Here is a 27,658-nt window from a genome sequence, read left to right on the forward strand (position 1 = left end):
CAGTTATTTATAAAAAAAATGACAGTTTCCTTGGTCAAAAAATTAATAATTTTGTCTCTATGTGAGCTACATGATATAAAGTTAAAATTTATATTTGATAATAGTATTAATTTTACGTACTCTTGTATTTTATTTTTATTACTTCTGTTTTTCAAAATTTCAATTACGTGATTTTCGATCTCAGCGAAGCAATCAAAAATGTTTCTCGTCGGATAACATAGCCATCCTTTGTCATTGTATTCGCTAATTTTAATATGTTTATGAAAAGCCTCCAGTTCCTTACTTTTAAACACTTCAATGCATTCAGGACAACTTTTGAAAACTTTTTTTTGCACTTTTGTCACAAGCCATCCACTGCAATATGCTACTGCCGCACACCTCTCTACATCTGTCGGAGATTTGCCTTCAATTAGTTTATTTGTATTTATATTTTCAATGTTCAAATCATTAAAATCTATTTCTATATTTTCTATGTTTTCTTCGTTACTCTTTTCGCTACTTTTTATAAGATTTTTTAAATTGTTTAGGCAAAAGTCCCCATCTTTTTCACAATTTGCCCCGACAGAATGAGGAGATGTTAAATTATTTACCATTAACGTCTTATATGCTGCTTGAAACCCATATGCATTTGGCATATTGTTTGAATGGCCCTGTGCTCTTATTGCACCAAAAAAGTTTTCCAAGGGGTCCTGATTGAAATGTCGTAACAAAAGTGAAGTTACATTGAGGGACTTTAAATGATTGATTAATAACTGGAACCCTTCAATTGTTTTTATCCAGCTCGAAATTGATGGAACAGAGGCTTTTCTCCCATCCTTTGTAACAAAGACCATGGACTTCAATACTGGCAAACTTTTTCTCCATAACTGGTGATGAGGAGATTTGGGAGTTACAGCAGTTCTATAAATTTTACCGTTTCTTATTTTGCTGTAACTCCCATTCACAGAATCAAATAATTCGTCCATCAATATTAACAAATCGGCCGTGTCTTTATTTTCAGCTGGAAGTTGCCCACAATCTAAAAAGAAAAAAAGGACATGTTAAATACTCATAAAATAAATTATAATAAGTAAAAATTAAAATATTCTATTCTACTAATTAATAAGAATGGAACACAATACACAAATAAGCTGGATAGCCTAGTGGTTATGACGTCGTCTCCTACTCTGTAGTGACCCGGCGGTGGAGTGATCATGATGATCATGATGAAGTAGAAAACCTTGCATAAAGAGTAAAATCCACCAACTTTGACAATGGTAAAGAGAGCAATGTACATCAGTATACAAATCAAGTAGGTACCTGCCATATATCCAAGAGCAACGCCGACTGTCCGACTGAATACCTGAGTGCAGTGTTTCACTTTCATTTTAGGTATTAGTTTGGGCACAACATGTTGCGCCGTTAATTTAGGCACCAAGCGGACACCTTTATAGCCTGGCTGCCTGTGGTACATTTCTTCTAAATGCTGCCATTTTGCAACTTTTTGCTTCCCATCTTGGGTAAACATTAAATTTTTGTTCAACAAATTATTTCTTATACCCTTCATCAGATGGGGTGCATCAAATAAAGGAAAAATCTTTTTTTTATTTAATTCAAAAAACCCACCAGTCCATTCTTTGTTGTCTCTTAAATATTCTATTCTAGTCTCATTTAGTAAACTGTTTATAGCAGCTCGGTTTGATGCCCCCTGGTCACAAACAGTGGCCACAACTTTGTGGCTTCTACTTCTCTTATGACAGTTTTTATTTGTGCCTTTAAGCTGTCTGCTTTAGTAGAGCCTCTACAAAATGTGAAATAAACTGGTTGTTTGAATTTTTTTATGATACCTCTCACCATAAACACCAAAACATGGTCACAAATTTGCTTCTTTTTTTCCTCACCGTCATCCACCATACCAATAATTTCATCATTTTTTCTGCAGTAGGTTAAATTTGGTGAAATTGCCATTTCATCAAAGATAATCGTACAAAACTTATGGTTGTCATTTAACTTTGTTACAGGTTTCTTTAATTCTTCAAATAATTCCACGGTTTTACCTGGCTTGAGGTTTATTTTTTGTAATAAAGTAGAAAGTGTTTTTCTCTTAGGCAAAACACTAAAAGAACTTAGAAACCTATATGCCTTTGGACTGCGCTTGTACAATGCAAGGGAAAGAATTTTTTCTTTAATTGTGAAGCGTCTTCCTTTTGCTTTCTTTCCAAATTGAGTGACTTGCATAGCAAAAAAAGTTTTTGTCTCTTCACTCATATTTTTCATCAAAAGCTCAAATGCTTCGGTCTTTTTAAGTTTAATAGCAGCCTTCTTCTTAAAGTAGTCTTTCTGTATTCGACATTTTTTTAATTGATGTCTCATATTTGAAATTTCTTTGCAGAGTTCCTTCTCTTGTTTGGTGAGAACCCACTTCTTAGCTGAAAGTAAAATGACATCAAATATCCATCCATGATTAATCATGGTTCGTCATTCAGTGCAATCGTATAACAGCCTAGTAGCTATGACTTTTCGACAGGTTGGGGGTGCAATCAATTCTAACTTTGCAGAGTTATGTGCATTTTAAGAAATTAAATATCACTTGCTTTAATGGTGAACGAAAAAATATCTTAAGGAAACCTGCATGGCAGACGATGGCCTAAACTCATCTCACTCTTAGAGGAGACCTATGCTCAGTAATAAGCTGGCAATGAGTTGATCATGACTAAAGATATTATCAATGAGCAATAAATTCTTAGGGTTATCAAAATAGAGCCTTTTTACTGTTATTCTGCTGCTAGTCTTTCTGACCGTGTATAATATTGTTGTCTTGAAGTCATATTATACAGAGTTATTTAGACAACCTGGCATTTTTGGGGCAGAAAAAATATTGATCCCAACTTGATATGCCTGAGACTTTGTCCACATGAATTTGTTTTTAAAAGTGTCTGCTACAGACAGAGTATGAAGCATGGCATGATCACCACAGTTATAATATTTAACTAATCCAAGTAAGTTATAAAAACTTTTTAGTTTAAACGAAGGATTCTGATATACCTTTTAAATTGTCCTTTGAGTTTAACTTAATAGCAACTGCAGGTACTGCTTTACTTGATGTTGCAACAAGTCCTGCAAAATACCAAAAATAACACATGAGATAATAATACGATAATCTATACCAACCAATTTTAAAAAAATCTTTTACAAGTAGAAATCTACATTATTCCTGAGTAACATAAGCTATATTTTATTTTCAAAAAATTAGAGATCCACATGAAAACTGTAATAAGCTACCCATGCGAAGGTAAGGTCACTAGTTAATACTAAAGCTACCAACAATGGAAATGAAAAAATGATGTTTGATTTGAAAGGTATCAAACTTTCACATCAGTAGTTCATTTAAGTTATACTACACTATTCTATTAGTATCTAATTAAATTGAAATGATATGATCATGTAAATCAAAAACACTATTTTTTTGCATTTCCTATTGTATGGCATATACATATCTGCCATGTTAAAAAATAAACTTAAAGGCGATTTAAAATTATAGGGTACTAACTAGCTTATGCTTTCGACTTCGTCCGCATGGACTACACAAATTTCAAACCCCTATTTCACCCCCTTAGGGATTTAAATTTTCAAAAATCTTTTCTTAGCGGATGCCTACATCATAATAGCTATCTGCATGCCAAATTTCAGCCTGATCCGTCCAGTAGTTGGAGCTGTGCGTTGATAGATCAGTCAGTCAGTCAGTCAGTCACCTTTTCCTTTTATATATTTAGATTTAAGATTTATAATTACCTGGTGCCATTTCCATTTCATTAGAATTTGATATGAAACTGGAGCTAGTATGCGGTTCAGAAACAATTATTGCTTCAGCAGCAGCCATATTCTCTAAAATAAAAATATCAATATCAAAACCATAATAAAGTAAATACATTCTTCATACAGTCCATGTTTCTACATAAAAAGTTCTTGTAAATAATTAACTTGAAACCATAGCTGTCTGATATTCTGTGACAAGTTACATAATATCTAAAATATACCAATTAGCAAGTGAAAATATTTGCTAGTTACAAAGGTACTTTAAAAATGTCTAACCAACCTGCTAAACAGAGTGATGGGATGGCTAGGGAACACAACTTTGTTGGGTACAAATAAATGTCCTCAAAATGTCTACGACAGACCCTTCTGTTGCTGTAAATGTAATCTTTATCTAATTCCGCTACATGACCCCCAATCTTCTTCAGCCACACTTGAAACAAATCAATGTGCTGATTTGGGTTGGGGAAACGGTGCAGTGAGATACCTGGAAATACATAATGAAGTAAAGATATTAAACATCAAGCTTATCTAATTATAGTGATCCGACTAATAGCTTATTTCTATTGAGAAAAGTGCTAAAAACATTAAGTCACTGTTCAAACATCAACATTTTAGGGTTTAGTACCTACATCTCACGTTTGCAATTAAACAAAACTGTGGTGCTAGAGCTAACGCATCTTGTCAAAAAGGCATCCTTGCATCACTGCATCCTTGAAATGATAACTTTCAAGGGCAATCTTCCGATTGAATCAATTGAGTATATGAGGCAGCAAGCAATACTTTCTGATATAAAACAGAACGAATTTACTTACCATCGCCTGCAACAGTTGAACAGCCAGGCACACAACATACTTATTGAGACATTTTACAAATCTAAACTTCTAAACCACTAAACAAAATCAGATTGCAACAGAGTTCAGGGGGAATGCCAAGTTATCGTTTACACAAGAAACAGTAGTCCAAAAAACAAGCCAAAATAATAAACGTAGGGATCGTCGGAGTCCGAAAGCAAAGCAAAAGTCGTGAAATCTTTAATATCAAATAAAATTACTCCCAAAACTGTAGAACCACCGTAGAATTTCGTTATGAAATGAATTCAAATTTCAAACTTTTCTGACACTTGTCACCCAGTTTTCTTGACCATAGATATGAAAATCTAGAATTTGAAGAACATTTAACTATTATTTTAAAAATAAAGCTTAATTTTAGCAAAATTTATAATAATTGAATATTTCTTTTTTCCAAATAAAAAGAAAGTATGTTTTTAATTTAATTTTTCACAATATTGGAACTTGAGTATTTTTTATTATGTTAACACTGTCATTAAAAATAATTTCCATGTTAACACTGGAACATTATTTCTAAATCCAGCTCCTAGATGGCGCTATTAATCTAGTTTAGCAGCAGAGTTCTAAGATAGCATACCATGTTCATTTCATAACGAAATTCTACGGTGGTTCTACAGTTTTGGGAGTAATTTTATTTGATATTAAAGATTTCACGACTTTTGCTTTGCTTTCGGACTCCGACGATCCCTACGTTTATTATTTTGGCTTGTTTTTTGGACTACTGTTTCTTGTGTAAACGATAACTTGGCGTTCCCCCTGAACTCTGTTGCAATCTGATTTTGTTTAGTGGTTTAGAAGTTTAGATTTGTAAAATGTCTCAAAAAGTATGTTGTGTGCCTGGCTGTTCAACTGTTGCAGGCGATGGTAAGTAAATTCGTTCTGTTTTATATCAGAAAGTATTGCTTGCTGCCTCATATACTCAATTGATTCAATCGGAAGATTGCCCTTGAAAGTTATCATTTCAAGGATGCAGTGATGCAAGGATGCCTTTTTGACAAGATGCGTTAGCTCTAGCACCACAGTTTTGTTTAATTGCAAACGTGAGATGTAGGTACTAAACCCTAAAATGTTGATGTTTGAACAGCGACTTAATGTTTTTAGCACTTTTCTCAATAGAAATAAGCTATTAGTCGGATCACTATAATTAGATAAGCTTGATGTTTAATATCTTTACTTCATTATGTATTTCCAGGTATCTCACTGCACCGTTTCCCCAACCCAAATCAGCACATTGATTTGTTTCAAGTGTGGCTGAAGAAGATTGGGGGTCATGTAGCGGAATTAGATAAAGATTACATTTACAGCAACAGAAGGGTCTGTCGTAGACATTTTGAGGACATTTATTTGTACCCAACAAAGTTGTGTTCCCTAGCCATCCCATCACTCTGTTTAGCAGGTTGGTTAGACATTTTTAAAGTACCTTTGTAACTAGCAAATATTTTCACTTGCTAATTGGTATATTTTAGATATTATGTAACTTGTCACAGAATATCAGACAGCTATGGTTTCAAGTTAATTATTTACAAGAACTTTTTATGTAGAAACATGGACAAGTCTTACTCTCTAATGTGAATAATTCATATCTCAATGTATTTACTTTATTGATGTGCCTCCGGAAAACATACAGCATTTATGTATGAAGAAGAAGCAATTATGTACTCACCGCATATATGCGCGCTTCATCCATAAACATGTATATTCCTATGCAATAATGTAGTTTACCTTACCGGATATAGGGGCGCTAGTGTCTCACCCAGCAAGGCAGTGAGCCGCTGCCATCTTGGATGTCATAGCGTTGTGTACTTTCGCCGCGTGCGCGTCGAATCTAAAATTATATCGTTAATCCGTCGTCCTTTGCAAAAAAATTATTTTCAATAAGTGCAATAAATGTGATAATACGGTGATCATGATATATATTTTCTTATTATTTCGTAATATTACCGTGGGGACATTTTGGTTGGACCCCACGTGCGCGAACAATGTCGATAGGCTACGTAAGCTAATCGATCTGGTGTTTCGCGCTTATTGGTGCCTGAGAGGGCTCTTGAAAAAGGGGATACCTCGACATCCAGCAGCGATTCAAGCAACGAGCAGGATTGAGAGTGACTCCCGAGAGAAACGGCGAGAAATTACCAGGTAACGATCGATCCTCGGATCGATGCGTTATACAACCAGGTGAGTTTTCTTACATATCTTATAATGCATTTACCATATTGTGTATCTAATGCAAATGAGATGCTAATTGAGAAACCAAATTAAACAAATGGCGATTTGGTTGACGAACGTGTCGACACCGACACCGAAATCTAAATCTGGATCTAGGTTTCTTTAATACAAATTTTGGCGAGGAAAAGTCCCAATGGTTACCTATAATCGGTTATTGAATCTATTTATTTTATGTACAAAGTTAATTGAGTGCAATTTAATTTTTACGCCAGTGAATCGAATGATAACATTTTATCTCGCCCACGTGGCGAGATGTTGGTTATAACAAGACATTGGTTAAATTGCTCATTTAAAGGGGTTTCGTAAACTGAAAATAACGGAGAACTGTACTCACTAAACAATAGCTAACACTTATTTGGCCCCACTGAGGACATCATGGCCGTTACCACCAATGCTTTATTATACCAAACAGAACTCAGTTAAGAATCCAGATACCCCCTTTAATAAATGACTGAAACATTCAGATGATAAAGTCGCCCTTTGGTCTAAGTATCTCCTGCATTTTTATTCTTTTGAATATAATGATTAGCAATAAAGATGGTTAAATAAATAAATAACATTCAGCAAATCATCTTTGTCTTAAAAATTATCAGAACAAACTTTACAAATTGTTTGGGTAACAGGCGAATGTATAGCATAATATATTATGTAAGGCGCAGGAGATGAATATCAGACAGAATTTTCATGGAGATGTTTATTTTAAATACTCTAAGGAAATTTTGGATACGGTATTTGCATATGTCAAAAGTGAATGGTTTCTCAGTGATGGCTGAATGGAGGGTCTTCCACTGGAAGCCTCTCGGACCTCACATATCTGATATGTGAGGTCCGCACCCTTTGTTAGTTTTGGGTGTGATAACCATTTTAAATTATTGATTAAGCTGGAAAAGTACGTCAAATCATTGTGACGTCACATGCCAGTGTTTCATGGGGCCTCGCGTGCTGAGCGTGTGTTTTAACGCTTTATAGGATACTGATTTGACTAGTTGTCAAATACCGGATTGGCTTTTAACAATAGTGACGAGGTTCTTTTTGGATAAAGCAACACTCACTGCGTTTATGCAATCCCCTGGTGGCCCATATTTATAAATATTACAGCTATAAATGCCTACAATTGAAAAACCTATCCAACACAATATGTTACAGGTTATGTAATGACATTCTAATATCGTTGGCAAGCTTTTGGTGCAAACAGTTTTTGTAAATGTCAATTACGGTATTTCGAATACCCTAATACAAGAAACTACCCCCGGTAATGCCCACAAAACAAATAATGCAACATGCAACCTGGTCACCTGTCACGACTTAAATGACACAAGAATTACTGGACCAAAACTAGTAGAAGTGGTTCACAAGGAAATGCCCAGTTTTATCCCCGAGCTTTTTCTGCGGAAGGAAAACGTTGGATCGATGCGTCTGATTTTCGACCCTCGAGAACGAAACAAATTTGTGAAACAAAACTATCCCGTCTGATTTGTCATACCGGTTCGTAGCTTTCTACAACAAAAGTTGGACAACCTGTCTAATTTTTGGGTCTGGCGGCAGCGCCCCACCTGTAACATGCTCGGTTGCGGAAACCTTGCATGCGAAGGAATGTCGAGTGCTAGTCTACCTAGACGACTTCCTTCTGGTCAATCAAGACCAATCCAAGTTATGTCTTCAGGCTGCGGAAGCCGTGAGGCACTTGGAACTTCTGGGCTGGCAATTCTGGTCTTCTGGTCAATCAAGACCAATCCAAGTTATGTCTTCAGGCTGCGGAAGCCGTGAGGCACTTGGAACTTCTGGGCTGGCAATTCTGGTCAACTAAGACCAATCCAGGTTATGCCTTCACGCTCCGGAAGCGTGAGGTCCTTGGAACATCGGGGCAGGGGGATCAATTACCAAAAGCCAACGTCCATACCATGTTGAAGACACCGGTTCTCGTCCGATCACCGAAGTTAAGCAACATCGGGATCAATTACTAAAAGTCAATTCTAACACTCACACAAGACCTACAATACCTGGGTATTCGTTGGCAGACTATAAGAAAATTCAATGTTCTTGCCCATAATAAAGAGTAAAAAACTATCAACGAGACCTTTGAGAGAATTATTACTGAAAATATCTGAAATCACTCTTCACGAAATGCAACGGTTGCTAGGACAGTCAGACTTCGCCAGTTTAGTAACTCCCAGAAGCAGACTACATTCTGATCAGATCCAAATACGCCTCAAACGTTTCGATAATATGTTTTAGACTGCTGAATCCACAATCGTGGAACAGGGAATGACATGGCGGCGCGGAACCACATGTCTCAGGCTGCCAATATGTACACCTAAAACCTGCCATCCACTGCTTGGCGAATAATGCCTCTGATTGGCTTTTAGTGCCCAATTAAACGGGAAATTAATGCCAGAAACTTGGTGAGTGTGCTAGATTAGTATCAGAAGTATAGAGACAATAGAGTCAGGAAATCAACCTACTGAGAGTCTAAACCTTAGTTCGTTATCAATAAGCTAGGGCGTGGTTGAAGGTAGAAAACAAAATAAAAGATTGTATAAGGAAATAAACTGTTTTATTCAGGGAAAAATCCCTCCATATCAAAGTTTATCTTTACCATTACTTATTGCTTTATCATTAAATAATTTATTATTTCCTTTAAGAAAAATCTACCGCCAGTTCGAAAAAGCATATCTACCGAGAGAAAGAACTGGCAAGAAAAAACTCGGCGGTGTCTATCCACAATTATTGAAAAATAGATACAACTATGGTATTACCATAACATATCCAACCCACATCGGGTATAAGCATAAACTATTACAAAGGAATACCAGTTGAATAACAAATTACACATTAAACAACATACATAGTATAACAATAGAAATATAAAATCAACAATATTCGTACCTGTAGGTATGTCACAGCTTCTTATTAAAAATAGGAAAATTAATGATGTCTACCGTCAAAGCAGAGCCATTTATAGCCCTTTGGCTACCCTTTCCATAAGTATAATGATACCATATAAAACTCAAATTCAATAGAGTCGACAATAGAGATTAAACTTTAGTTTTAAATTTATACACTTCAAAATTCCACATTATACTCTATTTAAATCTACAATTACTTTACTTCTAAAATATAATAAAATCAATTTCACCATGTAAGACCTTTGGATTAGCTGCTATATATTATCTGTTACGTCTGTAGTATTTTGTCTATCATTTTGACGTGCCTCTGTTTACAAATAAAATGTCAATGGTTTAGAATTAATTCTTAAGCAAAATCTAAAGAGTTTAGTAGCAATTTCAAGAAATAAATAGCAACTCTAACCATTTATCTTATAAGTGCATCAAAAATGATAGCACAGCAATAGAAGGAACTTTATGCAGTTATAGTGGCAATTGAAGACAGCACAAGAACTCTGTAAAAATCGCAAGTCTTAGTTCAATCGAACACTCATTCGTTCACTCACTCGTTCGTTCTAACGTTCATTTTAATGAACAAAGTCGTGGGTTTTACTGATTCTAACAATCGAACTCCCGCACATAACAGATTACATTATTGGCTCAAGGCTGTCACGAGGAAAACCTCCCACAGAGTGTCATCTTTTCCCTCAAGCGCCGTCCGAGATCGATTTGGTTGCAGCACAACAGATTACTGTAGTAGGGAATAAAGATGGTGTGATGTCTTTATCGACTGCAAAGATTGATCAGCAAGTTATAGATGCTTTCAACAGGTCATTGAGACATCAATTTAGCATGGGTGTTTTCTTCTCCAAACTAATTGCCAAAAGTACTGACTTACTTGAACAAGTGCAGCTGGGGTGTACTTAAATGTGGCACGTGAAAGACCTTTGGGCTTCAAGATTTGAAAGCAGAGCTCAAATGAACTATAGAACCTATCAGGGACTCTGATAGATGTCACGACATTACAGTGTCCACCAGACATTTACACGGAAGCTGAAAAAATTGAGGATGGGTGCCCAAATAAAGGAGTAGTCTATACGAGAAGTAAAGAACAGGTGCTTGTTGGAAGCAATTTTTGTCCTACCTACCTACCAGACATCAAAAATGGTTAAACTGGTGCGAAACCTGGTGGCGGTTAACTTTCTATGATCCACATGTGGACACTAGGCAATTATTGACGTGGCTAAACTCAAAATTACTAAACCATTTATCATACAGGACCTTAAGGTAGAGCTCAAGCGCTAACTACAGAAGCTCTCATTTAAGCACACACTTCCCGAGATATCTAGACGAACCTATATGGACAATTGTTGCCCTGGAACGAAGGGTTGACAACTGAAAGTCTGTGTCACCGGGAAAAATATATTATATACTTTATTTGGCCCAAAGACTGACACTCACTCTTAACATAAATACGGATGGACACTTTCAAAACATAATAGTATAACAGAAAACATAATTCTCTATTAATGTACTAGTATACTACAGTAGTACTACATGTATGTCTTTGACACAGGAAAATAGGTCAAGCAGAATGAAGTTAAGAATTTAAATATATTGTAATCTTTTTATCACCAACTGTAATGAAACTGAAGCCGCATCACGTACTGTAATAGATCACTGGAACAGTTCAGTTCTTAAGCAATGTGGCAGCATTCCTGTATCCCCAGGGATTCATCAGTGGATCAACAGTAGTTTCTTTGGGGACAGATAACCAATCAATGGACGATATACTCGTATCTCGTGGTAACTGGAGATTACCAGACACTCTTGTTGAAATCATTATTGCCCGGAGGAGATCTCAAAATAACTGAAGCTTATTTTTCAATATAATCATTATATGGTCCGGTTTGAGTTTTAGTTATCCTTATCAAAATTACAGACATAAATCATTTAAATTGTTTGTCTTTTAGACATTATATTTTAACTTATTAACCCTGGTTAGAAATAACAATAACTTTAATAGGTGACAATGAATGAAGGGGACGTGGTTATTTGATCTAACTTAACGATTAATATTTTTGTTATTCAACTGACAGATTAACTCCCTTTGATTCATCATAGCGTTGTGGGTAATACATTTCACCAGCAGATAACAAACACGTCTTCATACATAAATGCTGTATGTTTTCCGGAGGCACATCAATATGACGGTTTTACATTACAATAAAACCGATATTATGTGCCGAGAGGGAAAACATACAGCATTGCAGGAACTTCTTCCTGGTGAAGACTATGACATCCAAGATGGCAGCGGCTCACTGCCTTGCTGGGTGAGACACTAGCGCCCCTATATCCGGTAAGGTAAACTACATTATTGCATAGGAATATACATGTTTATGGATGAAGCGCGCATATATGCGGTGAGTACATAATTGCTTCTTCTTCATACATAAATGCTGTATGTTTTCCCTCTCGGCACATAATATCGGTTTTATTGTAATGTAAAACCGTCATATTATGGTTTTGATATTGATATTTTTATTTTAGAGAATATGGCTGCTGCTGAAGCAATAATTGTTTCTGAACCGCATACTAGCTCCAGTTTCATATCAAATTCTAATGAAATGGAAATGGCACCAGGTAATTATAAATCTTAAATCTAAATATATAAAAGGAAAAGGTGACTGACTGACTGACTGACTGATCTATCAACGCACAGCTCCAACTACTGGACGGATCAGGCTGAAATTTGGCATGCAGATAGCTATTATGATGTAGGCATCCGCTAAGAAAAGATTTTTGAAAATTTAAATCCCTAAGGGGGTGAAATAGGGGTTTGAAATTTGTGTAGTCCATGCGGACGAAGTCGAAAGCATAAGCTAGTACCCTATAATTTTAAATCGCCTTTAAGTTTATTTTTTAACATGGCAGATATGTATATGCCATACAATAGGAAATGCAAAAAAATAGTGTTTTTGATTTAAATGATCATATCATTTCAATTTAATTAGATACTAATAGAATAGTGTAGTATAACTTAAATGAACTATACTAACTAACTATATAGGTAGGTATATATATACTGGGTATTGGCTGTATTTAGTACCAAACCCGTCTCCTAGATGGCGCTTTTCAAGTGGGCGCCTTGACGGCCCGACTTACCAGTCTATGTGAATAATATCGTTTGCTTGATCTTGATTTTTGAATGTACTTCTACAAACTTATTTTTGCTGCCGGCAGATTTTATAAACTAGCTTAGCTTCTATAAAATAAGGTTCAAGTTTCAAAAATAATAATTGCACTTTGCATGAATGGTTTCAATTTTCATTGCATCTGAATTGATTGCGTTCCTTTACAACATTTTTTGTTTTTAATAAAAAAAAGTAGGTACTTTCTATAATTTTTTTAAAATTATAATAAAATCATTAGTACCACTATTTTTTCAAAGGCGATTTATAATAATAGTGTAATATTGAGTAAAATAATTGCACGGAAAATATTCGCAGTGTGGATTGTTTTCGGTCTTAGTGTGCGGATGGGACCTAATTTGTCGGTAAAACAGTTCAACTAAAGAGTTTATACTACTCCTCACTAGATGGCGTTAACAACCTTATACCAAAACTAAAACAAAAACCGTTGTAGACCGTACCTGGGCGTTTTTCAAAAAAGTTGTCCCATTATAAAAGTCGTTGTCCGGCCACTTTGATGGTAATTTGATCAAACTTTATGAAAAAAACAAGCTATTGTCTATGCTTACCAATATTGTTTAATATTTAATCTTTTATAATTTAATATGTTAATTCATGTTTAAGAGTTTTAAAAACATAAAATACCAAAAAATAAAAGAGAGGAAGTACCTTCTGACATATGTCCCACTAACACCTTGTCAAGTTTAGAGTCAAAAATTATACCGTCCAAAAATATTTCATGAATATTTGAACACTGAGGTAGTTAAGTATGATACTAATTTCAAATTAAAGCCCTTAAACAAAGACATTACGATAGAATTTTATTTAAAAAATACAATTTATTTGCTGTCCCGTGAATTTGGTGTTAGTGGAATTTCCGCTTACGCTACCGGCCTTTCGAGGTCTTCGAATGAAAATTGCACCATTTGCAAAATATTTTCGGAATACTGGCAACATTATTAGTCTATGGTAATCGCCGTGTTGTATTTTACAAAAGCAGTCGCCAGAAAAACGCAACAGAAGTGGTTGCTTCGACTTGGTTCAAAAAATTTGTTCCACCAACGATACTGATTTTAATAGGTAAGGTTTGATTGCGCATTTGTGTTTGTATGTTATTAAAGAGATTTGTTATTCTTTATTTGGAAAGTAAAATTAAATCAGTCTAACCTTTGATTATTAATATGTAATATTGATTTTGAATTTTTAAGGGGTGGTATACGTCACCGCCATTACGCTACCGTGAACCACAGTCGCGTGAATGGAATTGAAAAGTAACGTAATGGAACAATAAAGGTGTTTTCATAGGAAGTTGGATTGTCATCATCATCATCATTTAAACCAACATAAAAAAGATAGAGGTAAGTTTTTAACCTATGATGTATTCTGGTGTGTTAGGCTATATAAACCGCTGTAAAAATATTGCGGATGTTAATTATTTCAAAAATAACGGATGGTCTCCTAAAAACGTTTTCTCATAGCTACAGCGGTTCCAGGACCTCCCCTTACTGACCCACTCAAATGAACCAGCCAGTATATTATATTCTTTAAATTTTATAATTTAAAAACTTTATAGAATATATCTTATAATAATTATTTAATTTACGTCTTAGATAGCCAGCCCACACTATTTCACTTGCAAAGATTTCTATCCTGCGGGATATTCGGGATCAAGAGATGTCAATCGGTTCAGCAGTTTTTGCTGCAGGTTGTAACAAACGAAACTTCTCGTTTTATAATATTACTGTGATGATTAGCTACATAATAATATTTGATTTGTAACGCTATTGTTTTGTCTTTTTTGACCAATTATGCACGATGCCTTATGTTTCCTAAACGCGATTTTGTATTCCACTATACGTCACTGTCCCATTTTTGATAAAGGTTTATTTTTAGAGAAATGGCTATAAAGTCAGAGATATATAAATATTTTAATGTTTAGAAATGTTATTAAATAATTAGTTATTTGTCACAATTTAATATTAAAAGATTTATAAGAAAATAGTCAGTGTTTTAACAAAATTCTTTAGTACAAAACATCCAAAAGTAGCGTTAAAGAACATTTTTGTTAAAAACTTCAGTTTAATTTGATGTTATATGTTTAGTTTTAATTATTTTTAGAAGGCTGATTTGGTTAATTTTTCGACATTAAAGATAATTAATGTATAACTTGTTTTATTTCCCTGGAAATCCAATAAAAAATCAGTGACGTAATGGAACTTCAACTGGGTGGTATCAAGTTTTTTTTTTTTTTTTTTTTTTTTTTTCCTACCATAAAGCACCATTATGAAATGGCAGCTTTATTACTACTACCATCTAGCCTATGGGCTAATAAGTAATATTATTCTAGCTTAAACTTCTATTTATGATTAATTTTTAAATCTAATTTACAGTCCAATAACTGTCCTTAGTTTATTCTAACACGTACTTACAGTTCACTATGTTCTTGTGACCTAGAAAAATAAAGTAGCACAAGCACTATTACACAAACGCTGCACTTATGTACTTTTTAACACTAATTCGAACGGCTTGGTTCTTTTGAGCCTCCTTTTGATATCCATGTTATCTAGAAGCTTCACAGCCTCCAAATTAACATGATGGCGAAGTCGATGTTGGTGAGCTTCTGCGTACTTTTGGATGATTTTGTTTACGAACTCTATCTTAAGGTCCCTGTGGAGATCGTGATTTCTTACATACCAGGGTGCATTTGTTATTTCCCTGAGTACTTTGTTCTGGAATCTCTGTATTACTTGAACATTGGTCGGTTTAGTACACCCCCAGAGTTGTATACCATACGTCCATACAGGCATCAGAACTTGCTTGTATAGCATAAGTTTATTATGTAATGAGAGCGTGGAATGCCTTCCAAGCAGCCAATACATTTTTTTGTAGCGTAATTCTAACTCCTCACGTTTCTTTTTAACATGAGTGGGTGGTATCAAGTTAAAAATGAAAATATTCCCAATTATTACATTTATTTTTAATAAAATTTACTATTTTTATATAGTTTATACTATATATTTACAATATAATTACATTTTAAGGCAAAACTAAATTTTTATTTATGTGGAATTCCTATTACGCTACCGACAACTTTTTTGAAAAATGCCCACCTACAACCTTTGGGCGAATGCTAGACATAAGACACTCGATCTGGATCGGCGATATTTGGATCGAACCATAGTCTTAATAAACAGAAAGACCATCTAGCCTTTGCACTTCTATGTATTTCAATTAAGAAGATCAGCAACAACAAAACGCTTGATTTTTCATAGAACTAGTCTAGTAGGAAACCTAAATTATTGTTTATTCATTCTACGTGTTATAATATTATACATAAATATTAAATACATATCTTACCTAATATTATGCAGCTTATGAAGATAATGATAAATTTTAATAATTATCATTAGGTAATTGTAGTTTACAGTTTACACCAGCTTGATAAGCTATCTGCTATCTTTATAACGGCCAAGTTGGTACCTACCTATCCTATAAAGTTCGCAGTAAATTATTGTTTCCATATAAACATTAAGTTAGTACTTAGGTACTTAGTTACCCCATTATTACCCCATGCCTGCCATCCAGAAGGATGACGATGTGATCGTCAAAGTGGAGTACCTACTCTGACGTATGCGGCACTGATCTGCATATTATTGTTTTAAAATAATAAGTTGTTCAAGTGTCCTACCTATCTACCTAAATATTTAACTGAAAACATAGCTATTTTCTATCAGAATATTTTTTATTGGAAGAGGAGTTTATTCATAGCAGGCTCCATACATACGTAGTTTGACTCTCATTTACTTGTTATTAACCAAACAAACAGTGTTTGTGATTTGCCAGATTAATCTGACAAATCTGGCAAACCGCAGAGACAGAGATTAGTTTTTAGGGCTCCATACCCGAAGCGTAAAACGGGACCCTTTACTAAGACTCCGCTGTCCGTCCATCTGTCCGTCTGTCACCAGGCTGTATGGTATGTATCTCATGAACTGTAATAGTTAGACAGTTGAAATTTTTACAAATGATGTATTTCTGTTGCCGCTATAACAATACTAAAAACAGAATAAAATAAATATTTAAGGGAGCGTGATTATTTTGCTCGTTTTTGCTCGATATTAAGAACGACAACAGATAGACGCTTAAAATATTAAAAAAATATTTAGTTATACCTACCTATATTCACTTTAAAAATAAATCATTAAATTATAATAAACCAAATAAGGGGGGGTCCCATACAACAAACGTGATTTTTTTTGCCGTTTTTATAGCTGATAATGATACCCCTTCGTGCATTCGGGAAGCTTCGAGATGTCTTCTCGTCCGAAATTCCTCAGTGCTTGAAGACCAAAGACCAATAGACGTTGAGGTCCCAAGGTGCTGGAATGGCGACCTAGTTAGGTATTTCTGTGCAATTTAAGTAAAGTGTGTTCGCACTTCGCACCAATTTATAAACTACTATATTCTCTACTTCTCATTATTCATGGTCACTACAGTTTACTAGGTAGGTACCTACTACGTAGTGTCAATAATATCTTGCAGCATTTAGATACACTGTGGCACAGAATACATTTACTCCAGCACTGTGGGCACGATAAGCGGCGGTCGATCCGTGAGTTCACTGTTTCTTTAATTATTTTCCTCAAAGGGCAATACGTTACAGACTTTCCATAGATCTCTGTGATTTTATTATTATTCCTACTATTCCTGTGATTTATTTATTAAGTATTCCTTCCTTCCTATTAATAACTAGGTAGGTTTAAGTTTAAGTTTTAGTTATACTAACCCAGGGTCTCTCCATTCAATTTTAAATAATTGAAGTCAACAAATAACAGCTATTCATTATTTCAATTAAGTAAATTGAATTTGAAATTGTACAGTGTCAAGGGATATTTTCACTGGACTCCAGCGAAGAACAAATCATTGTGAAAGTCAATAATTAATGCTTACTTCATAGTCTTTTATCAATTTTCGTTTCGATCATTCAATTAGATTCAAATCTTAAAGAATCTTATACCTACTTGAAATCGATCGATCTCAAAAATGTATTGTAACATTTTTAGATAATATATCAAAAATGAAAGCTGTAGTGTTCGATGGAAAGAGTCTTACCCTCAAATATGACGAGAATTACCCCATGCCTGTTATTCAGAAGGATGACGATGTCATCGTGAAAGTGGAGTACTCTGGCGTGTGCGGCACTGACCTGCATATTATTCAGGTAACTATGACAATATGACGCCTATTACCCATGAATATGACACGCGTAACCCTTGAATATGACGAATTACCCCATGCCTGCCATCCAGAAGGATGACGATGTGATTGTCAAAGTGGAATACTTTGGCGTATGCGGGGCACTGATCTGCATATTGTTCAGGTAACTATGACATGACACGCGTTACCCATGAATATGGCGAGAATTACCCCATGCCTATCATCCACTCCATCCATGTTAATAATAAAGTAATAATATTTATCAAATTCAAAAGTAGGAAAAACCCATTTTAGAAATTATAACATCCCAAATTGGCCCTGCAAGGAACCAGGTAACCCATGTCCACGAACTATGTAATTTTTTAAATTATCTTCTAGGGCGAGTTCCCTGCTAGCAAAGAACGACCGCTCCCACTTGGCCACGAGTTTAGTGGTGTTGTACATCAGGCGGGGAAGGCATCCATCTTCAAAGTCGGACAAAAAATCGTGGTTGATCCCAATCGGTAATATTATGACTTATAATAAATAAAAAATTAAAATGAACTGCGATTAAATCTGCAAAATTTATTTTTATGAAAATCAGTAGATAGGTACCTAAGTACATATGTGATATGTCAAGTTATGTACATCCATGAAAATTGGTATTTGGGAAAGCATTAAAATAATACTCTAAGATTATTTTAAAAGAATACTCTAAGTATTATTTTAATGCATTCCCAAATACCTAGATATGTTTTTCAGGATTTTTAGAAAATAAAATAAGAAACGAGACCTAAAGTGATACCAAAATAAAATAATCGTTGCATTTTTGTTAAAATATAAAGTAAATAAACAGGTTGTTAGTGACTATTTATCTTTTATAATAATATAACTGTAAATTATTGTAATTGCGTAAACATTATTAAAATAATATTCAATGATAAGAATTGCATCACTAAAGATGCCTACAGTAGGTACGTATTTTAAGCTAGTAAGCTTATTCCTGTGATTTTGTTTGCCTGGATTAAGATTTTTTCCTGATTTCCATGAAGATTCCGTAGGATTTCTTTAAGACTTTGGATCCTTGAAGTCAGAGAACTCAAAATTCTTTCGTAGTATAACGAGAACAGCTTACCTCAAAAGCAAAAACTCAAGATTAAGTTTTGTTTTTTCGTTCAATCACACTGCAACGGAGCAACCGATTGACTTGATTTTTTGCATGCATAATAATATAGTGTACGATTTGGATAGTGACGTAGGTTACTTTTATCTTGGAAAATCAGAGTCCCCACAGGATTTTTAAAAACCTAAATCCATAAAATAGAATATATTTTTATTCAAGTAAACTTTATTATTTAGCCTATAACAATTAAATATTAAAATTACAAATCAAGTAAATACTTACTAATAATAATAAACCTTTATTTGTTCCAAAAAAGTGAAATACAATTTTGCTTAAAATTACCCTCGACCCCCAAACTAGGTTAACCCGTGTCATGGGGATCAGTCTTTTCGCAGATATGCAATGACAATTATATTTATTTAATTTTTACTTTAGTGTGTGTATGAGCGCGTGCGTGTTCAGGTGTGTGTGTGGGGTGTGTGTGTAAAGTAATCAAAGTAAACTTTTACAAGTGCTTTTGAATCGTCAAATAATTTTATTTACCACTGGTTCGGAAACTGGTTCCATGCGGACGAAAAAGCCCATTTTACAAACTTCATTAATGTTACAGAGCCTGCAACTTGTGTAGCTTCTGTCGCGATGGTAAATACCAGTACTGTCTGTCGGCTGGTATCAACAGTACCATTGGTATATGGAAGGATGGAGGCTGGGCACAGTACTGCCGATGTCCTCAGGACCAGGTCTACGCGCTGCCTGAGGGCATCACCACTGAACAAGGTCAGTTTTAGTACCTTTCATTATCGCTGGTCTACTGTTCAGGGCCTCCTCTCAGAATGAGAAATGCCCTATTATTGAGAAAATTCAAACTCAAAGCATTTAGGTATTCAAAATGGATATAATTTTGATGAGTGTACTTTTTGATTGTCAATTTTTGAATTTGTAAGATAATGACGGTAGGTGACAATTTGCAGCCGGGTACAGCACGGGTCTCTTCTCAGAATGAGAAGGATTATAGTCCGTTACACTGACCAAGTGCGGATTGGCACACTTTACACACCTTTGAGAACATTATGGAGTCAGGCATGCTGGTTTTCTAACGAAGTTTTTCTTCACCTATTAGTAAAATGATATAAATTGCTTAAAACGCACATAACTCCTAGAAGTTAGAGGTACCTGGGATCAAACCCAGGAGCTGAACCCCCGAGGATTCTTAGATAAGACGATAAAACTCTAAGGTTTATAAAATAATAGCTTATGCTCGCAACTTCGTCCGCGTGGACTACACAAATTTCAAACCCCTATTTCACCCCCTTAGGGGCTCAATTTTCAAAAATCGTTTCTTAGCGGATGCCTACGTAATAATAATTAATATTTATAATAGTATTTTCAATATTTTTAATAGTTATCTGCATGCCAAATTTCAGCCCGATCCGTCCAGTAGTTTGAGCTGTGCGTTGATAGATCAGTCACTCAGTCAGCCAGTCACCTTTTCCTTTTATATATTTAGATTGATGAATTTTCAGCGGGTCTCTGCGAGCCATACTCGTGTGTGGCTCACGGGTACGACCGCGCCGCACCGCTGCCCATTGGCAGCAAGATACTGATCGTCGGCGCTGGCATTATTGGTGAGTTGAGAGGAGTCACCTTCGAGCACACGCCCCATACAAAAGGAGTTTGATTCTTATATTAATACATTGTTGTATTTGAGTGTCGAACTGTGTGGCAGCGGGAAGTTATCCTCATTCCTTCTTTCACGCCTGAAACGCGGGTGGATTTTCTAAGTTCACCCAAAAAAGAGAAATACCTACTTATACACATGGATGGCTATATTCCCGATAATGTTCTTCCTTTTACAAGAAAAAAATATACGAGTATATTTTTTTATAATATACTATACTACTTAGTGATTTGCATAACCATTATTTTTGCAGCACGTTAAATCGGCAACATAGATTAAAAAGATTGACTTGCTTGAACCACGCGTAAAATTAGAAATGTTTTTTTTTCAGGTAACTTATGGATAACAACTTTACACCTTCAAGGTCATAAGGATGTGACAGTTTCAGAGATGAACAAATCCAGATTGGACATTGTCAAGTTGATGGGTAAGTAAGGTACAGATAGACCTGCTATTAAAACAGCATGTTTACATTAACTGTTTACATTTGCTTGTGCAAAGCATACTTATTTTAAACTCAAAATGCTACAAAATCGAAAGACGTCTATTTTTGAGCATGCCAATAATAAGCCTGATGCTTATTTCTAGCAAAGAATGTGCACACATACTAGGACCTAGGTAGCATTTACTCTAAAAAAGCATGCTTTCGTGCTAGAAATGAACATGTCTATCAGAGGCTTAAGATTATTATTGAAAAGGCAGTAAATCTTCTAAAGGTTTCCAGACGTTGCATCCATCATTTCTATGTCCATTTCGCTCTAGGCTGGTTTCCGCACTTAAACGTTTCCGTCTGTTGTGCATTCCTTATGCCCATGACTAGGGTTTGGAATACTCTTCCTACCAATTATAATTAGAGTATCTTTAAAACAAGAGGGAATAGGCACGTTTTAGGCAAACGCGGCCAATCTTAGGCCACATCATCACTTTCCAAGAAAGTGTGATTGTGGTCAAGCGTGTGATTAATAAAAAAAAGAGAAGCGTCGGTAGAAAAACTCGTGGCATAACTTTTCCGTTTGGTGAAGGATAGGAAATTATAATAAGTAAGTACTAGCTGATGCCCGCGACTTTGTACGCGTGGATTTAGGTTTTTAAAAATCCCGTAGGAACTCTTTGATTTTCCGGCATAAAAAGTAGCCTATGTCACTCTCCAGGTCTTAAACTACACCCAAGCAAAAAACACGTCGATCCGTTGCTCCGTTGCGACGTGATCGAAGGACAAACCAACAAACAAACACACTTTCGCATTTATAATAGATATTAACTTTAGAATTTCGCCGGAAGTATTATCATTTAATATCTCTACATAGGATTATTCACTCCAAAATAGATTCTCCCGTATTGCTGTCGTTGATTAATATTAATTATAATGTCCGATTTAGAAACCCTAGACCTTTTGCCCTTAGTGTATATAAGAACAATACTTCCTTTTACAATCCCGTTATCCGTATGTGTCGCCTGTACAATGATCTTTACACAGCTAACCATAATATTGACATTTTTAATAATAATTTGAACATATTTAAAAAACATATTTATCAACATTTTGCATCTTCTCCACTTTAAGTATATTTTTCATAGTTAATTTTCTTGTATTTCTTTTTTCTGTGTTTTTATAAATTGTATCTTATCAGTTAGTTAGTGCATTTATTTATTTAAGAATTGTTGTGTACACATATTAAGGGTTACCGCTTAGATCTTAATCTATTGTATTTATTTTTATTTGGACCATTTATAGCTGAAACCTGTTTTGTGTGCCTTTATAATAAAATAAAAATAAAATAAAATAGAGGTAGTGGTCGAGATGACGTCCAACCTCCAAAAATAAAAGGAAGAAAACTAAAGAAGAGGGAGAAATCCTTGGCCCATAATGGAAGGTTATTCAAAGTAGATTAATTAGAAAGAGATTAATAGGTTTAACACATTTTTAGTTAATTTATTTTTCAGAGACCGGGTACAGGCTGGTTACACCTGATGTTTTGGCCGCGGAGAAACAACTTTATGATGTCATTATTGATTGTACTGGTGAGCATTCTTTTACATAATTTTAAATTAAGACGCGACGCATCGCTTCTAATATCCCGCAATGTGCCTTGAGCTTTAATATCTTTCTTTTATTTTTTTACTTTTGCTACAATTTTTTTTAAATACTTTTCCCAGGCGTGGGCAAAGTGATGGAGATCAGCTTTAACTATCTCCAACATGGAGGCAAATACGTTCTGTTTGGGTGCTGCCCACCTACACACCAAGCTTCGTAAGTAGCAAACTGTTTTTAGTACCCTACCTGGCGCAGTGGTGAGCATTGTGGTCTTGAGGTCCCGGATTTGATTGCCGGGTGGGATAATTGGAAAATTTCTTAATTATATATATGATTCAGGAAGCTTCGAGATGTCTTCTTGTCCAAAATTCCTCAGTGCTTGAAGACCAGAGTCTTCGAACAGTGCGTGTTGCCAGTGATGACATATGGATCCGAGACATGGTCGCACTATGGGCCTCATAAGAAAGCTCAGAATCAGCGGGCGAATGGAGAGAGCTGTGCTTGGAGTTTCTCTACGTGATCAAATCAGAAATGAGGAGATCCGTAGGAGAACTGGAGTAAGCGAAATAGCTCAACGGGTTGCGAAGCTGAAGTGGCAATGGGCAGGGCACATAGTTCGTACAACCGATAGACGTTGGGGTCCCAAGGTGCTGGAATGGCGACCTCGCACCGGAAGACGCAGCGTTGGAAGAACCCCATACTAGGTGGAAGGACGACATCAGACGAGTCGCAGGGAGCCGCTGGATCCAGGCGGCGCGCGGCGCAAGACCGTGGCGTGTTGAAGTCCCTACAAGAGACCTATGTCCAGCAGTGGACGTCTATTGGTTGATGATATGATGATATTTATATGGTTTAGACTGACAAAAACTATATTGAGCATTTTTATTACAGACTGAACCCATACCAAATCTATGACAAAGAGTTGACAATCATTGGTGTGAAGATAAATCCGTTCAGCTTTCCGAAGGCCCTTGGACTTCTCCAAGCTATGGGCGACAGGTACCTTACATTTCAATTATACAGGGTGTAATTAGAACGCTAGCAAAAACTGTAAACGCTAACAAATGTGGTCTGATGATTACTGATAACTTGATAAGATACCACAAAAACCGTATTTTTTAAAAGTATTGCAAATCCATACTAATATTATAAATGCGAAAGTGTGTCTGTCTGTCTGTCTGCTAGCCTTTCACGGCCCAACCGTTTAACCGATTTTGACGAAATTTGGTACAGAGATAGCTTGCATCCCGGGGAAGGACATAGGCTACTACTACTACTTTTTATCCCGGAATATCAAAGAGTTCCCATGGGATTTTTAAAAACCTAAATCCACGCAGACGAAGTCGCGGTTATCATCTAGTAAAAAATAAAAATAAAAACGACCCGAATTGAGAACCACCTCCTTTTTGGAAGTCGGTTAAAAATAGCTGACTGCCGCTAGAGGTCCACGTACGTTGTTGCGTAGATAGATGCCGCCTACGATGCGGCATTGACCCCGAGTTATTTACGGGTTTGAAACATACTAAATCACTAAAACTACAAGTATAAGGTATACAGAGACAAAACGCTCTACGAAGCCGAATTCTCTTTCTAAAGGTCGATGTACAGTACCTAAGTAGTTAACACTTAATCTATGTTTGAGACTGAGGAGGAGGAGCGGGGACCCTGAGACACAGGTTTATTAAAGTCTGAGTAATAGTCTGAGTAATAGTCTGAGTAAGAGTCTGAGAATATCTGAGTTTGTTGTGGGCTCTTCTCAGACCTGGGCGCGTTTGGAACCCTCGTAGCTTTAGTTTTAAGTTTGCGTAATAATTATCACCACTATATCTTAGAAATCCAACATCTGACCATCAAAAAGAATTATTTATTTCCTATTTTGAATAAATCATTTGACTTTGACTTAAACTTACTTCAGGGTTCCCGACACTAAATTTGTAAACCGACATACATTTCATTTCATCAGCTCAGTACTGAGCACGAGCCTCCTTTCAGAATGAGACCGCATTTATAATAATTAACTAACCGCTTTTAAATATTAGTATGGAAATGGCATTTGCGGGATTTTTCAATTATTTTTTCTGTTACAGATACCTCAATTACGAAAAGCTAGGGGTTAAGACCTACCCGCTCTCGGCATACCAGGACGCAATCAAAGCTTTGAAGGCAGGGTCCATCTCCAAAGCTATATTTAAAATCGTTTAAAGCTTTTTCTATGACAAATATTTATTTATAATGTATACAAAATGAGATCTCACTCGCCATTTTAACTTTGTGTCAACTGTCATGTCAAAACACCGACATCTTGTACCGTAGGTAGTACAATATATGTCAGTGTGTCAAAAGTACGATTTTAGTCCTTATTTTAAAGGTTTCTTCTGCCGTACCTTATCCCACGCTACGTGAGGTCGGCACAACATGTCTTTTTCTTCCACTCACTTCTGTCATTCGTCAACGTATGATCCACCCCTGTTACACGCATATCTTCTTTCACGCAATCCATCCACCTTTTATTTGGTCGTCCTCTCCTCTTTTTTCCTTCCACATGCATATTTAACATTCTTCTAGTGACATGGCTTTCTTCCCTCCGCATTATATGCCCATGCCATGCCAGCCTTCTTATTTTAAAAGTTACGGAGTTGAAATGGCGAGTGAGTTCTTATTTTGTACGGACTATAAATACCTATGATTCTAAAGTCTCTGGCGGTCCTGGGATTTTACTCTAAAATATATGTTGAATGTTAGTCGTTGTTTCGTTTAATAAATTTTATTGTTTTATCAATGTAGTTTGTAATGGAATAGAAAATAGGTCTGTATATTTTATTTGTTTATCTGTTTATTTTTCACATCATAACCGATAGACGCCCACTGCTGGACTTACCTAGGTCTCTTGTAGAGACTTGCACAGGTACCTAATATAGATTATTTATTTGTCATCAAATAACAGTTCTTTTAACAATCATTATTAATGATCACTATACGACATAACTGTGGGTAGGTACACTTGTTATTCGCTTTATAAAAACTAAACATAAGATTAATGATGTTTTATTTTTACTCCAATTACAAAGGTTGCTAGCAAGTGCTTTTTCATGTTTTGAGGGTATGTGATAGATGGCTAAAAATTTTTGTAAAGAAAATTTTCATGGTTGAGATTGTTGTGGCTTTTTTTCAGGCTAGGGCGCGTTTGTAACACTCGTAGCATTAAGTAGTTTTAAGTTATGGCCTCCTATCCACGGAGTTTGAGGCCATTCGCTCCTATAGGTAAGCAACTTTAACTTTTCGGAGTTATAGATTTATGTGCTTTTTAATCAAATTAAAATATCACTTGCTTTATGAAGGGCAATGGTATATAAGGAAACCTGCATATTTCAGAGCGCTCCATAATATTCTCAACACCATGTGAAGCCTGCCAATCCGTATTTGGCCAGCATGGTGGCTGTAGCGTAAGCCCTTTTATATTTTCTGAGAGGAGACTTTAGTTCTCCATTGTTGACGATTGAATGACGATGGATTAAAATGATATTGATGATTTGTTAACTTACAAACAGACATACCTACTGTTTACCCTTCCGATGTAGCTGCCGAAAAGGCGATTTGATCAGTCAAATAAACAGTTAACCACAAGGACTTGTAATAGCTAGATACGGCAAGTGTCAATGAAGTAGTAGTATAAGGAAGCTGTGATAGCCTAGTAGCAGGACGTCCGCTTTCTAATCGGAGGTCAGGGGTTCGATCCCGGGCACGCCCTCTAACTTTTCGGAGTTATGTGCGTTTTCCTGACATTCCACACACTTCGCGAATTGCGACGCTCACGCAAGCAAGCATCTAACGCTCTCGACACAAAACCGCCATTATAGACGCGAAATCAACAACCTGGGACCAGTTCAGCTACCCTGTACCTTACCAGTGCATCTTGAGGGGCCCCCAGCATCGGAGCGCGTTCCCTCAGTCCGGTAAGTGGCTACATTCATAATCCTGACTGTCCGCTAGTTTTTATTCTTAACAAGGTGTTTCCAGGTGTTTCTACTTTTTTTTTCTTCATCTTTTGGCTTTACACAGATTAGCCAAGGGTGTTTCGACTTTTTCGATGAGAAGTATGTATAATGAACATGCGGCATCTAGTTTATCCAAGTCCGCGGTGAACCATCATCGCAGGTGTGACCTGAACGTCTATAATAAAATGTCAGTGTGTCAGTCGTGGTGTTTCGAAGAGATTCAATCGGTTGCCATTGTGCCGCCCACGGACCATTCATATGAAAACTCTCTAACTGGGTCGGAATTAGAACTGTTCGAACTACAGAACTCTAAAAGGTAAATAGAAATGGTATTCGCTGCCTGACAGGGGGGCAACATGTCACACATTTTTACTAATATTTATCCAGATACAATTGATGGATTGACGCTGGTTCCCTGGGAACGGGGACGGGCGCTAATGTGGGACGCAACTTGCGTTGACACATTGGCCCCGTGTCATATCAGGAAGACAGCATCAAGACCGGGAGCCGCAGCAGAAACAGCTGAAAACGGCAAGCGGCGCAAGTATGCCTCTCTTATAGAGAGTTACATTTTTGTGCCGTTTGCCGTGGAGACCCTGGGGCCATGGAGTCTTAGTGCTAAAAATTTTTTACGAGACATTTCACCGCGATTAATAGCCTCAACTGGTGACAGAAGGGCTGGCTCA

At 36.1% G+C, this 27,658-nt stretch overlaps 1 protein-coding gene across 1 annotated transcript; it reads left to right on the forward strand.

Annotated features, from left to right (window-relative positions):
- Positions 1 to 5,246: 5,246 nt before the first annotated feature.
- Positions 5,247 to 26,015, forward strand: LOC117985111 (uncharacterized). Its single transcript, XM_069501013.1, has 12 exons — positions 5,247 to 5,507; positions 5,836 to 6,039; positions 12,305 to 12,397; positions 18,009 to 18,166; positions 18,541 to 18,665; positions 19,875 to 20,041; positions 20,788 to 20,889; positions 21,274 to 21,369; positions 22,887 to 22,964; positions 23,100 to 23,193; positions 23,869 to 23,976; positions 25,065 to 26,015. Exons 1-12 carry the CDS (start codon positions 5,456 to 5,458, stop codon positions 25,177 to 25,179), a joined length of 1,392 nt encoding a protein of 463 aa, XP_069357114.1. The 5' UTR covers positions 5,247 to 5,455; the 3' UTR covers positions 25,180 to 26,015.
- The last annotated feature ends 1,643 nt before the right edge of the window (positions 26,016 to 27,658 follow it).

The sequence above is a fragment of the Maniola hyperantus genome, chromosome 9 (assembly GCF_902806685.2).
Source record: "Maniola hyperantus chromosome 9, iAphHyp1.2, whole genome shotgun sequence".
In the NCBI taxonomy this organism is placed as follows: Eukaryota; Metazoa; Arthropoda; class Insecta; order Lepidoptera; family Nymphalidae; genus Maniola; species Maniola hyperantus.

What these genes read in the sequence shown, in the direction of transcription:
- LOC117985111 (XM_069501013.1), top strand. Translation starts at nt 5,456, where the DNA reads ATGTCTCAAAAAGTATGTTGTGTGCCTGGCTGTTCAACTGTTGCAGGC. An exon ending in GGACATTGTCAAGTTGATGG is followed by an intron (nt 21,370 to 22,886) that starts GTAAGTAAGGTA and finishes TTTATTTTTCAG; the next exon opens with AGACCGGGTACAGGCTGGTT. An exon ending in CCACCTACACACCAAGCTTC is followed by an intron (nt 23,194 to 23,868) that starts GTAAGTAGCAAA and finishes TTTTTATTACAG; the next exon opens with ACTGAACCCATACCAAATCT.